General features: G+C 35.8%; 3 protein-coding genes across 6 annotated transcripts; 2 read left to right on the forward strand and 1 right to left on the reverse strand.

Annotated features, from left to right (window-relative positions):
- Positions 1-75: 75 nt before the first annotated feature.
- On the forward strand, positions 76-3,916 carry Rpn2 (Regulatory particle non-ATPase 2). Its single transcript, XM_085199087.1, has 2 exons — positions 76-928; positions 1,287-3,916. Exons 1-2 carry the CDS (start codon positions 409-411, stop codon positions 3,770-3,772), a joined length of 3,006 nt encoding a protein of 1,001 aa, XP_085055213.1. The 5' UTR covers positions 76-408; the 3' UTR covers positions 3,773-3,916.
- Positions 3,917-4,845: 929 nt separating this feature from the next.
- On the forward strand, positions 4,846-7,808 carry Rrp47 (Ribosomal RNA processing 47). Of its 2 annotated transcripts, none has more exons than XM_085199096.1 (2): positions 4,846-4,955; positions 6,489-7,808. In XM_085199096.1, the coding sequence occupies exon 2, from the start codon at positions 6,505-6,507 to the stop codon at positions 6,937-6,939; it is 435 nt and encodes a 144-aa protein (XP_085055222.1). In that variant the 5' UTR covers positions 4,846-4,955; positions 6,489-6,504; the 3' UTR covers positions 6,940-7,808. The 2 variants fall into 2 exon arrangements, with proteins under 2 accessions (XP_085055222.1, XP_085055221.1); XM_085199095.1 differs by lacking the exon at positions 4,846-4,955 and adding an exon at positions 6,358-6,376.
- On the reverse strand, positions 7,801-11,537 carry LOC146531129 (ADP-dependent glucokinase). 3 transcript variants are annotated; one of them, XR_014878847.1, is made up of 4 exons: positions 11,065-11,537; positions 10,529-10,971; positions 8,989-9,751; positions 7,801-8,711 (listed from the first exon to the last, which is right to left on the reverse strand). XR_014878847.1 is itself a non-coding variant. In XM_085199089.1 (3 exons), the coding sequence occupies exons 1-3, from the start codon at positions 11,391-11,393 to the stop codon at positions 9,051-9,053; spliced, it is 1,473 nt and encodes a 490-aa protein (XP_085055215.1). In that variant the 5' UTR covers positions 11,394-11,537; the 3' UTR covers positions 7,801-9,050. The 3 variants fall into 3 exon arrangements, 1 of the variants encoding a protein (XP_085055215.1); XR_014878848.1 differs by having other exon boundaries at positions 8,571-8,708; XM_085199089.1 differs by having other exon boundaries at positions 7,801-9,751.
- Positions 11,538-12,207: the final 670 nt, after the last annotated feature.

The following is a 12,207-nucleotide window of genomic DNA, read 5'->3' on the forward strand; positions in this document are numbered from 1 at the left end:
ACTTGTGTTCATTGTACTTAGTCATTCTATAATAGACAATTTAAATATATTTTTCATTTGGATTCGTAATTCGTATTTTATTTTAAGTTTAAGCCAGAAGAAAGAAGCCTAAAAGCAGAGAAGTAGCCTTCAGAAGTACAAAATTATCACTAGTATGATTTGTTATTTATGTATTGAGCTCTTCGTAGTTTTATAACTTTAAAAAAAATTGTATAATATATAATTTAAATTATGATTTATGAATAACACGGAACATCTTTTCTTCTCTAGTCTATGGACAAAACAAATTTGTCAATTCATGGTGGACGTGAACTCTTATTGTGATTTGTACGCAGAAATAAAGAAGATTTTGAGTAAGAAAGTAAGGACACATTAATATTGAACACAGAAAAGACAAACTAAATTAAGATGAACATTACATCGGCCGCGGGGATAATATCCCTGCTCGACGAGCCTATGCACGAAGTAAAAGAGTTCGCTTTGAAAAGACTAGACAACATAGTTGATGAATTCTGGCCCGAAATATCAGAATCAATTGAAAAGATTGAAATTTTACATGAAGATAAAATATTTTCACAGCATCAATTGGCGGCTCTAGTTGCCAGTAAGGTATACTATCACTTAGGGGCTTTTGAAGATTCCCTCACGTATGCTTTAGGCGCTGGAGATTTATTTGATGTGAATGCGAGAAATGAATATGTGGACACGACAATTGCTAAAGCTATCGATTTCTACACACAAAAACGGAAAGCTCTGTTCGTAGACAGTTCCGCAGAGACTATCGACCCTCGCTTGGAGGCTATCGTCAATCGCATGTTCCAACGATGCTTGGAGGACGGCCAGTACCGTCAAGCACTGGGGCTGGCGCTGGAGACGCGGCGCATGGATATCTTTGAGGAGTCTATTATGAAATCTGATGATATAGCTGGTAAATTTCTTTGTCTATTTTAAAAGTAACAAAGTAAATAAGCATCAATATTTAATTGAGGCCATTGTGGTGCAGGAGCATGTGACTGTAATGCACTAGTTGTGGATTTGATGCCCACCAGGATGAATTAATTATTATTTATATTTTCATTTCTTCATTATGGTATTAAGGCAACCTCTGCCTGCCCTGATTTAGGTGGGATACAGCATGAAGTTAAAAAAATGATTTAAAATTATTTTAACATTACAATTAATTAGTTAATCAAAGAAAGATATTCTTATCCTTTGTGTTAATTAAGTAATTTACAATAAATTACATGCTACTTTTGACCTAATAATTTTAAATATTGTCTTTACAGGTATGCTTCAGTATGCCTTCACAGTGGCAATGAGTCTTCTCCAAAATAGAGGTTTTCGTAGCACAGTCCTACGCTCTTTAGTAGGATTGTATAGGGGTCTCAATATCCCTGATTATGTCAACATGTGTCAGTGTCTCATTTTTCTAGAAGATCCCCTCTCAGTAGCTGAAATTCTTGATAAGTTAACACATGGACCCCAGGAATCAGTTTTAATGGCATACCAAATTGCCTTTGACTTGTATGATTCAGCCACTCAACAGTTTCTTGGTAGAGTATTACAGGCACTCAGAGTAACAGCACCTATACCTAGTGCTCTTGGAGGTAAACCACAGCCTCAAGGTGGGCCCTTCCCTGAATCATCAAGTATGGAAGTAGACCCTGCACCTTCAGATGAATCTAAAAAACCTGAGAGAGATATAGACAGTCTGAATGATGAAGAAAAAGAACATCAGAGGAGGGTGGAAAAATTAATATCAATATTAGGTGGAGATGTGTCAATAGGTTTACAATTACAATTTTTAATAAGGTCCAATCATGCAGATATGTTAATATTGAAAAATACAAAGGATGCCATCAGAGTATCAATTTGTCACACAGCAACAGTCATAGCAAATGCTTTTATGCATGCTGGAACAACTAGTGATCAATTTTTAAGAGATAACCTGGAGTGGTTAGCAAGAGCTACTAACTGGGCCAAGTTAACTGTGACAGCATCATTGGGAGTCATCCATCGTGGCCATGAAAATGAATCCTTGGCTCTCATGCAGTCTTATTTGCCAAAAGAAGCTGGTCCCTCTTCAGGTTACTCAGAGGGTGGCGGCCTCTATGCTTTGGGTTTGATACATGCAAATCATGGTGCCAATATCATTGACTATCTTTTAACTCAACTAAAAGATGCTCAGAATGAGATGGTACGTCACGGTGGGTGTCTTGGCCTGGGCCTGGCCGCTATGGGTACCCACAGGCAAGATGTCTATGAACAGTTGAAATTCAATTTATATCAAGATGATGCCGTTACCGGTGAAGCTGCTGGTATTGCTATGGGTATGGTTATGTTAGGCTCTAGACATGCGGCAGCCATTGAAGACATGGTGGCATATGCTCAAGAAACTCAACATGAGAAAATCTTACGAGGATTAGCTGTTGGTATAGCATTTACAATGTATGGACGCTTGGAAGAAGCCGATGCCCTCGTCCAGCAATTATTAAGAGACAAAGATCCCTTACTGCGGCGCGCCGGGTGCTACACCATTGCCACAGCGTACTGCGGCACCGGCAACAACGACTCCATCCGTACGCTGCTGCACGTGGCGGTGTCCGACGTCAACGACGACGTCCGCCGCGCTGCCGTCACCGCACTTGGTTTCTTGCTCTTCAGGACACCAGAGCAATGCCCGTCTGTGGTGTCTCTTTTGGCTGAATCTTATAACCCTCATGTCCGTTATGGAGCCGCCATGGCTTTGGGTATTGCTTGTGCAGGAACAGGAAATAGGGAGGCGATTGGTTTGCTAGAACCTATGGTTAAATTCGATCCCGTCAACTTTGTGAGACAAGGAGCTCTTATCGCGTCTGCCATGATATTGATTCAGCAAACAGAAGCACTTTGCCCGAAAGTTACTTACTTTAGACAACTTTACGCGCAGGTTATATCAAACAAACACGAAGATGTAATGGCGAAATTTGGGGCTATCCTCGCGCAGGGTATCATCGACGCGGGCGGACGCAACGTCACTGTGTCGCTGCAGAACAGAACCGGCCACATGAACATGTTGGCCGTCGTCGGGATGTTGGTGTTCACTCAGTACTGGTATTGGTTCCCATTGGCTCACTGTTTGTCACTCGCCTTCACTCCAACCTGTCTGATTGCACTCAATTCAGATTTAAAAATGCCGCAGCTTGAGCTAAAATCAAACTCCAAGCCATCGCTGTATGCGTATCCTGCACCCCTGGAAGAAAAGAAACGTGAAGAGAGGGAGAGAGTGACCACTGCAGTACTCAGTATCGCAGCAGCCCGCGCCCGAAGACGTGCGCACGGTACTGAGGGCTCCTCGAGCTCAAGCGTCACTTCCTCCACCGCGTCTAAGATGGAGGTAGATGAGGAGGAGAAGAAACCATCGAAATCACCAAACCCAAACATCACGGTCCACGGGAAATCCGACAAGGACGCCGGACCATCAAAGGAGGCCAAGAAAGAGGAAAAAGAGAGCGAAGAAAAGGACACAAAAGAAAAGAAGGAGCCAGAGCCCAACTTTGAGATCCTTAGTAACCCGGCGCGTGTTATGCGACAGCAGCTGAAGAACCTCTTGGTGGTAGACGGCTCCGGGTACTTACCACTGAAAGATGTCACCATCGGTGGCATCGTGATGCTGAACCACTCCGGCGACGGCGAGCAGGTCCTTGTGGAGCCCGTCGCCGCCTTTGGGCCCAAGACCGAGGAGGAAAAGGAACCCGAGCCCCCTGAACCATTCGAGTACTTAGATGATTAAAACCGCCTTCTTAAATAAATATTTTTATTATATGTAGTAGTTATTTGAATCGCTGCAATGTATTGTTAATTCATAATAAATTACCGAACATACATTACTAACTGCCAATGATTTCTGTTTCGTTCAATAAATTAATGTAAATAATATGTTGTTTAATTTATTACAATAAATAAGATAAAGTGAAATATTTAAAAATTAAAATTTTGAAATATACTCGTGTAAATCATGTATGACTAAAAGTCGGTACCCCTTTAAATCTTGCGAGGTACCTGGTCCCGACTGCCACCAAAGCGAAGAAATGGAAATATAAACGTAAATAAATAACTTCCTCGAGTGGGGATCGAACTCACAACCGTCGAGTTACAGGCGCACCCTTGTGCCTCTGCGCCACGACGGCCTCATAGTCAACGCCGCTACTGATTGTATAGCTAACTAAGTGTAGGTAGTAACGTGTGGCGGTCGTCTACTCTGTAATAGCTAATAGCTAATAGCCGTTCAAAGTCAAGCATCACTGAGTGTGGGAGTGCCGACAACTGAGCAGATGAAGTTACATGGAAATGTACTAAATAAACACATATGTTTGGATCGTTCGCGTATAGTGTCTTAACACTAAGTTCTCTTTGCCTCTTGCCTAAGTATCCTCATACTGTAGATAAAAAATACTTATGTTTAAATCCCCCAAAAATGTACCTATTTTACTACCACTAAAATGAAATCGAAATGTTTACGAAATGGATAAATACTTAAATGGTCACCAAATTACGTTTCCTAAAATATTAATAAATAAATCCAATATTTCTTATTATTGACTGCCACAAAAATATATGGTCGCCTTAAGTTTATATCTTTATAAATTTTATTCCAGAGTTTCTATAACAAAAGTGTAATGAGTCGATTTCAAACTTTGTAAAGTTTCATATATTGTACCTAATTTGTAAATAACGTCCGCATCACAAAGTGAATTAATCATAAAATAATTAAAAAAAAAATCGCGTATATTTTTAGTTCGTGGACAGCCCGGATGCACGCGATCATTACAGATTGCAATTGTGTCTATCATTTATAGTGTTCAGTTCACTTGTGTGCAGCAGTGGTTGCTGTGCTCTGCGTGCACTCGTGGGGCGCGCTCGCATCACACGCCCGCTCCCGCCCTACCTTCAACAGTGCCACGAGCCAACGACTGGTGAGTGGTGACGACGTTGTATATTAAAAAAAAACCGGACAAGCGCAAGTCGGGTTCGCCTACCGAGGGTTCCGTACAAGCATTGAAGATCGCTAAGATGCGCTTTTTCTGATATTCAAAATTAGCTTAGCAAGAGCCCTTTCATCCGATACCTCACTTGAACTATCGGTTTTAATGCCAAATTTTGCCCCACTTTTAAGGCTATTATTTTTAAGAATTTAACCACAAATGTATAGTTTTCAGTTTTTTTTCCTGGACTCGTACTACCTGTAATTGCTAGCTGCAAAATTTTAAAGTTATAGGTTAACCAGAAGTACCCTATTAATTTTGATTCCCTTTCTAGTCTCGAAATAGGCATTTTTTGCTATATAAACGGCCATATCTTTTTTTAAGCAAATGTAGATATACGTTTTTTATCAGGAAATCATGGGACCATAGATCTAGGTATGTGGTTTGAATTTCAACGCGACATCTCTTAAGTGTTTCTCAGATAAAGGTCTCGGATAAATATCTTTACAGAGAGACAGATAGACAACTAAGTGATGTTATAAGTCAATATGGGCATCCCAATAATTTAAAATGTCTAGCAAATGTTTTAGTTGAATAAAACCAGTTATTCCTTGGTTTGTTTAATATACCAGACGGTAAGCGCGGAGTGTCAAAATAATATTATTTTTTATTTACTTATCTGGTCGGCTGTTGGCTCGTATATACTTACTCTGCAAGTGCAAGGCTGCAAGCAGTTCTACCAACCCTACTGTTTTAACAGTAGATTGGCTGTTTTTTGCCTTGTATCCCTGTTTTCTGTTCTAGCCCTCATATCTGCTGTTTTATGAAATGCGTAAAAATCATTATGAATGTAGGTCAGTCAACAGGAACTTTACTTATAAAAATATGTATAAGTTTGTAAATTTTAACTTTTAGTCAAATTTCATAATTGAGCTACTTTCATAGTTGGTCCACAGTACCATAAAGAGTTTGCACGCGGTGAATTTCATACAAAATACAGCAAAAACTATAATCGCTCGTATTTTTAGACTGAGTTGACTTTTCATTTTCTGAGCTCAAAGAGACCGTAAATCTGGTTATTTGATATTAATTTCAGCTTAACATATCCGATACTCTATCTTGAAATAAGCAGTCTAGAGAGACATAAAAACAGACGAACAACGAAATAATATAAGGATTAAATTTTTTTGTACGTAACTCAACTCACTATGTGAACAACGAAAGGCTCGAAATTGAAAATGTTGATAAAAATAATTATTTTAATAAAATTTATAACATTTTGGTTAGATATGTATATGGTACTTGTAATTTTTTTAATGAATTTCTTGTATTTTACTGTTTTGTACTGTTTTTTTAAGCTCCATAATTATGCTGTCTTTTGCTTTCCCGAGGTTGGCAACACTGGGTGCAAGGTTAAAATAAAAAAAATAAAATAAAAACACGTGGTTTTGTGATTGCTACTGTCATACTTTTGTAAAATATTTTACTTAATTAAAAAATATTTAAATACTATTATAATTTCAGAAGAAATCTATGCAAAATGGATTGGAATTTGGAGTATGGTGAACTCGCCAACGACCAGGATTTTGTAAACAAATGTGAGGATTTGAAGGAAAATTTAATGGAGCTACAAAATGTTTTGGACCGGCTGCTGCCGCTGCGGGCGCACTACGACAAGATGTCGCTACCGGCAAAGATTGAATTAGATATATTTCTAGCTTTCACACTAAATTCATTGTACTGGGTGCATTTGCGAATAACAGGCGTGGATCCAACAAATCATCCAATTAAAACTGAACTAATGAAAATTAAGGCGGTTATGGTCAAGTGGCAGGAAGTTAAGGATCGCGACTTAAGGCCCACTATGAACAAGGAAGCGGTAAAGAGATTTGTTAGAAGCGGTCTCTATGATCCATACAAAAACATGGGGCAGTCGAAGGCCAAGAAAACTAAATTTAACGATGATAGTGAATAAACTTTCTTAACTTTTATCTTGAATTTTATGAGTAATCTTTTGTTTTGTTTTTTTGGAGTGTAATCAACATGTTATTGTGTCTGTTCTTTAAGGGTGCAAAAGTGTCCAACTAAAACAGGATATTGTATGTTAGATAGTAATAAGATTTATTTAAGTTAATATATATTCATTTATCTTTAATCATAAAGTAAATATTTAAAGTACTAGATTTATCTCTTATTTAAGCCATGTATAATATTTGTGTTTGGGTGGTTTTATTTTTCAATTTAATTTAGCCTAGCATATAATTTAGTAATAATTCAGAATATATTTATTTATATTATGTTACAATTAGCTATGTACATATTCTTACTACGAAAAATATTATTTTGTTCTATTAAACAATTAGATATTTATTTATTCTATAGCCACCTATATTTTTAGTTCTTAACCAAACAGGTCCCAAAGTGGTTTACTATTTTGTAAGATTTAATATATTAATAGGTTATTACTGTTAAGTATTTATGTAATTATTATTAACCATTTAAACATTATTATCTTTTGGCCTGATGTGGCACATTATCTGTATGTAAATGCTACAGTTCTGGGTTCAATTCCCACTTGAGGAATTGATTATTTCAGTTTCCTTACTTTAACAAGACAACATGCACTTGTTCTGTTAACTAGCAATTAGGTAACTAATAAATTGGGTAATGGAGGATGTATATTCTGTCTTTTTAACGTTGTCATTATAACTATTGCGAGTTAAGTCTGGAGCCTGATGAGGAATCTTAATAAATAATCTTACTATATTATAAACAACACATTGTTCTCATTCAATATAAAAAGTATATAAGTAGATTTTTGTGAAATAAAAAAGTATTTACAAATTAAATAGTTTTATTACATACAGTAAAAATTTTGCAGTCAGAAATAATTTTCAAGGAATGTTTTCTTTACAAAAAGATGACTTTGAATTTACAAGTTATTTGTATCTTTCTATGGTTTCAAAACTATGATACAAAAATAAAACAGTTAAATTATCAGAACCAAAGGAAACTGAAACGATTCCATACATTTTTGGGCCCAGAATATAAAGAGATGAAAAGCCAGCTCCGCCTGTCTAATCTTCTACGTGGCTATACCTCGTTCGATGTATGTGACATTCTTAGAATTCAACAAGTACAAGTTCTCAATAACAAAATTGAAGCAAAAAATGCAAAAATCATTAGACACGGTGTCATTGTCAATCAGCTGTCATTTAAAATATGATTGAATTTAATCATTGAAGGATCTAAAATTTTTCTCCACTTTTAGTATGTCAATTATTATTTACTATTCTAAAAATAAAAAAAAATTACAAATTTTTAGACCACATCTTAACTCTTTACATTTTAGCCTAAAAGTTTCAAAAAATAAGTTCTGTTTAAGAGAATTGATTTAATTTGTTTAGATTAAATTATTCTCTCAGATTTAAGTTAATAGCCATATTGTAACACATAACAGTAAGTAAATTAACCAGTAACATTAAATCATTTTAAAATAAAATAGTTTATGCAAATTTATTAATAATATAAACTAGCAGATTATATATTTAGAAAAATATATAAAATTTTAATGTAGTAGGATTAGAACCCATGCCTCCTGTTTGTTGTACTAGGTCTTGTCACAATGTTTTGTTACAACTTATTTCTTGTTAGCCTCTCTTGGGAGTTTTTTGTTTGAATAATGTATTGCTTACTTTAATTGATGACATTTGCTTGGTCATTGTCTGAGCATAGGTTCACGTCCTGCTAGTGTGGAATAAAATTTTAAAATAATGTTAAAATATCAGATTACAATTAAAAGCATTTTACAAAGTATGAAGATGAGTCATAAAATCATCATTAACCTCTTTAAGTTTAACAAGAAAAGATGTTTTCTTAAATATGTACATAATAAACGAAAATTTTAAATATTTGGAAATTTAAGAGTTTACACTTAGTACCAAAAATAAATACAGGCAAGATCAAGAAGTAAGTTAACTTGATGGCACCACCACATTATGCATAATATCTTATCCCTACTAACCTTATGAATCAATAAATATATCATTAAAAATATTGCTCTGAAATTTGTCCAATAATTGTTTGTTACTTGTTATATTGCTCAACTTGTAGCACTAAGCCAGCTGCAGATATGTTATCTCCGGCCCCTGCAGTCAACTGAGCTTCAGTACATATGAGGACAGGGGCGACACAAATATTAACTTCATTGTTATCTAGAACCTCATCCCAGCAGGCCACAGGTTCAGTAGATTTGAAATAAACCCGGCTATTGTTGTTATCGTCTGTGGTAGTTGAGAAACTATCATCTAACAAAAGTTTACATTTGTCCAAAGATATATCTGGACTGTTACAGACGTATCTGTGCGCAGTTAGTGAGGCTTTTGCTGCGGCTGCTTTGGTTCGTCTCCAACTTGAATCTTTGACTGTTAAAATGGCTTGGTATGCTAGCGTGTGCACATGGATTCGTGTTAATCTTCTTAAGCTTCCTACTTCTTTATTTTTCTGCCTTATAAGTTGGAAGGTTTTACGCATTTGGTCCAGTGCAGTAGCAATTCTTGGATTAGAATCAGCAACCACCATAACCTTACCGAATTCCAAAATACTGTTTAGATTTGATAGTTCCTGTTCATTCATACCAACTGAGTCTACATAAGGTAATACTTTAGTTGTCAAATGTAGAAGTAGTTCTAGATCTACATAGCTTGCCATTTCAAAGTGAGCCAATGTGTGTAGTGGTTGTGACAATATTTGTTGTTTAACTAATTCTAGTCTTTCTGCTCTTAGATCTGAAACATATAATTTATAAAAATGTATTAATTAAGTGTCTTAGTCTACTAGCTAGTATCTACAAACTTTACTTTAAATAAACCACAATAAGGCATTTTGTGACAAAATTAACTGCAAATTGCAAGGAGATCGGAGAGGTGAGTCACCGTTTTTATATGAAAAAGGTATTGAAACTTACGAGTGAAAAGTATTCTACTATCAAGCAAATTTTAAGCTTTTAATAAGCTTTGGTTTTTATAGCATGACAAATTTATAACTGTTTAATGAGAATAAGATAAACAAGCCAAACTTGGCTCTGCTAAATATAACATATAACTTTAATTATTTAGTTTGATGATAAGATATTATCATTGTTATTTAAAAAGTAGCTCAATTTTTTTCATTTTCTCTTGATCATAACAGTAGGCAGAGACACCACACAAGACGGTGGAGACACTTTAGGCCATGCTTGATTTTTAAATATAATAATATTATAGAAAATATTTTTTTAGGCAAAGAGAACTTGGGAACAGTGTTAAAGCACTCTGATCTGCATTCAATGTCTTGCTTTGCATTACCAGGTAGCAGTGAGGTGAGCATGTCAGGTACAAGTGATATAATGAAAATATAAAATATCTCATTCCCCTGAGCAGGAAACAAACTAACAACTGTTGTGATTACTATCACACACTTGTACCCCTGTGCCACCATAGTGCCACCAGAGTCTCAATTGGTACCATACCAATTAATATTTAAATATTATTGAAATGAGTAAAATATAATGAAATAATACTCACCTTTACCATTTTGTTTAAAAGGAAAATTGTCCATCATCTGCAGTCCACTGATGACTAACAAATTGGGGCTGAAGACAGGCAGATGTTCCCCCAGTTTCTCTAAAGATGTCAAGAGAGGGTTATTTTCATCATTATGCATTATGTATCTATTAGCTCGAGGAGATTTATAAGCACCAAACTTTTCATCTGCTCTGTATTCTAAAATCATGTGGACATCATCCTTTACTTCTTCATTTTCTTCATCTCCAACTATTTGAATATCTTTTGGAATGTATTCTTTTAGTTTTTCACTCATTTTAGCTCCAAGCAAAACTTTCCAGCCTTCCATAAAAAATCTCTTAGCCATGAGTGGAGCATTCCCGCCAATTGCCCATCTTGAGTCAGGTAATTCTAATGAAAGTTTCACAAGCTCATCATATAGATCACTGTTTGACATAAATCTCCTGAAAACCAAAGTATATTTATTAAATTATAAATAAGACATAACCAATAAAACTGTATGTAGTGTACATATCAACATTTCAATATATCCTTACTCTGCAGCAGCTCCATGTTTGAAAAAATAAGTAAAACTCTTCAAAAATTCTTCCATATTCGATATTTCGTTGAAATGTTCCGGGTTGCCTTGTAACTCTTCCGGGTTCAACAGTGACGTTGCGTTCACAAAGAGATCATGGCAAGCGCCGTAGCCGAGAGCTACTTTTGGTTGATAAATTCCCGAAGCTACCTTATTCTGAGTCTCCAGGTACAAAAGGTTTTCCTTTACATCGGAAAGTCTCACATCTTCTAAGTTACCTTTTCTGTAGAAAATAGCATAAAAGACGACACACAAGGACACGATTAACTTAACCGGCACTTCTGCCATTATCACAATTTTACTTAACGATACGAATTCTGGAATGCATAAGTTATAAACTTTGTACTGGATCCACGTCAGCTCATTTTAATGTAAATAATATATAATGTAAGTTATGATTATATACAGACAGAGCACTTCTGTAGGCGCCTGGCAGTGGCCGTGGCCGCCTGGCACATGACAGTGGCACGGGTGTCACCGGTGTCACTGTCAGCCAGTCAGCCTCAGTGTCAATAGGAACCACAGAACTGTCATAAATCGTTATATATTTTCTAAATCTAAACTAGGCAAGCTCGAAATGCCATAAACTAAAAACTGAACTGAACTGAAATCTAAACTTCATATTTCATATTTTTATTTGAGCCCAAATGTCGGGGATGAGATCGCCCCCATAAAAATAGGAATAGATTGTTTTCAAAATGATATTATTTATATATTAGAAAAAGAAAGTACTTAATGCAAATTAATAAAATACAATTAAATATACGTAAAGAAAGGTCTACGTGTGTATTGTTATTATTAGTATTATTGTTTTTAATCGCTTGATGAAGGTTATAAAGAAGTATTCATAATAAAGAATAAATACTTAATGACTAAATTTAAATTCTAGCTCAACATATTGTCTTTTTAAAACAAAAATACATGTGAAAGAATTATTTTGTTTTTTTTTGTCTTAAACTAAATGTGTCGAAGACCGAGTACATGGCCTGCGGCATCCCAGACTCAAGCACTGTCCTTATAAGTCCTGAGCCAGCCGTTAAGTTGGAAAAGTTCAAGTACTTTGGATCCGTTTGGAGGCATCGATCAAGATGTCCATGGCCGG

This window comes from Heliconius melpomene, chromosome 16 (assembly GCF_056956725.1).
Source record: "Heliconius melpomene rosina isolate 202511_hmr_F chromosome 16, ASM5695672v1, whole genome shotgun sequence".
Classification (NCBI taxonomy): Eukaryota; Metazoa; Arthropoda; class Insecta; order Lepidoptera; family Nymphalidae; genus Heliconius; species Heliconius melpomene.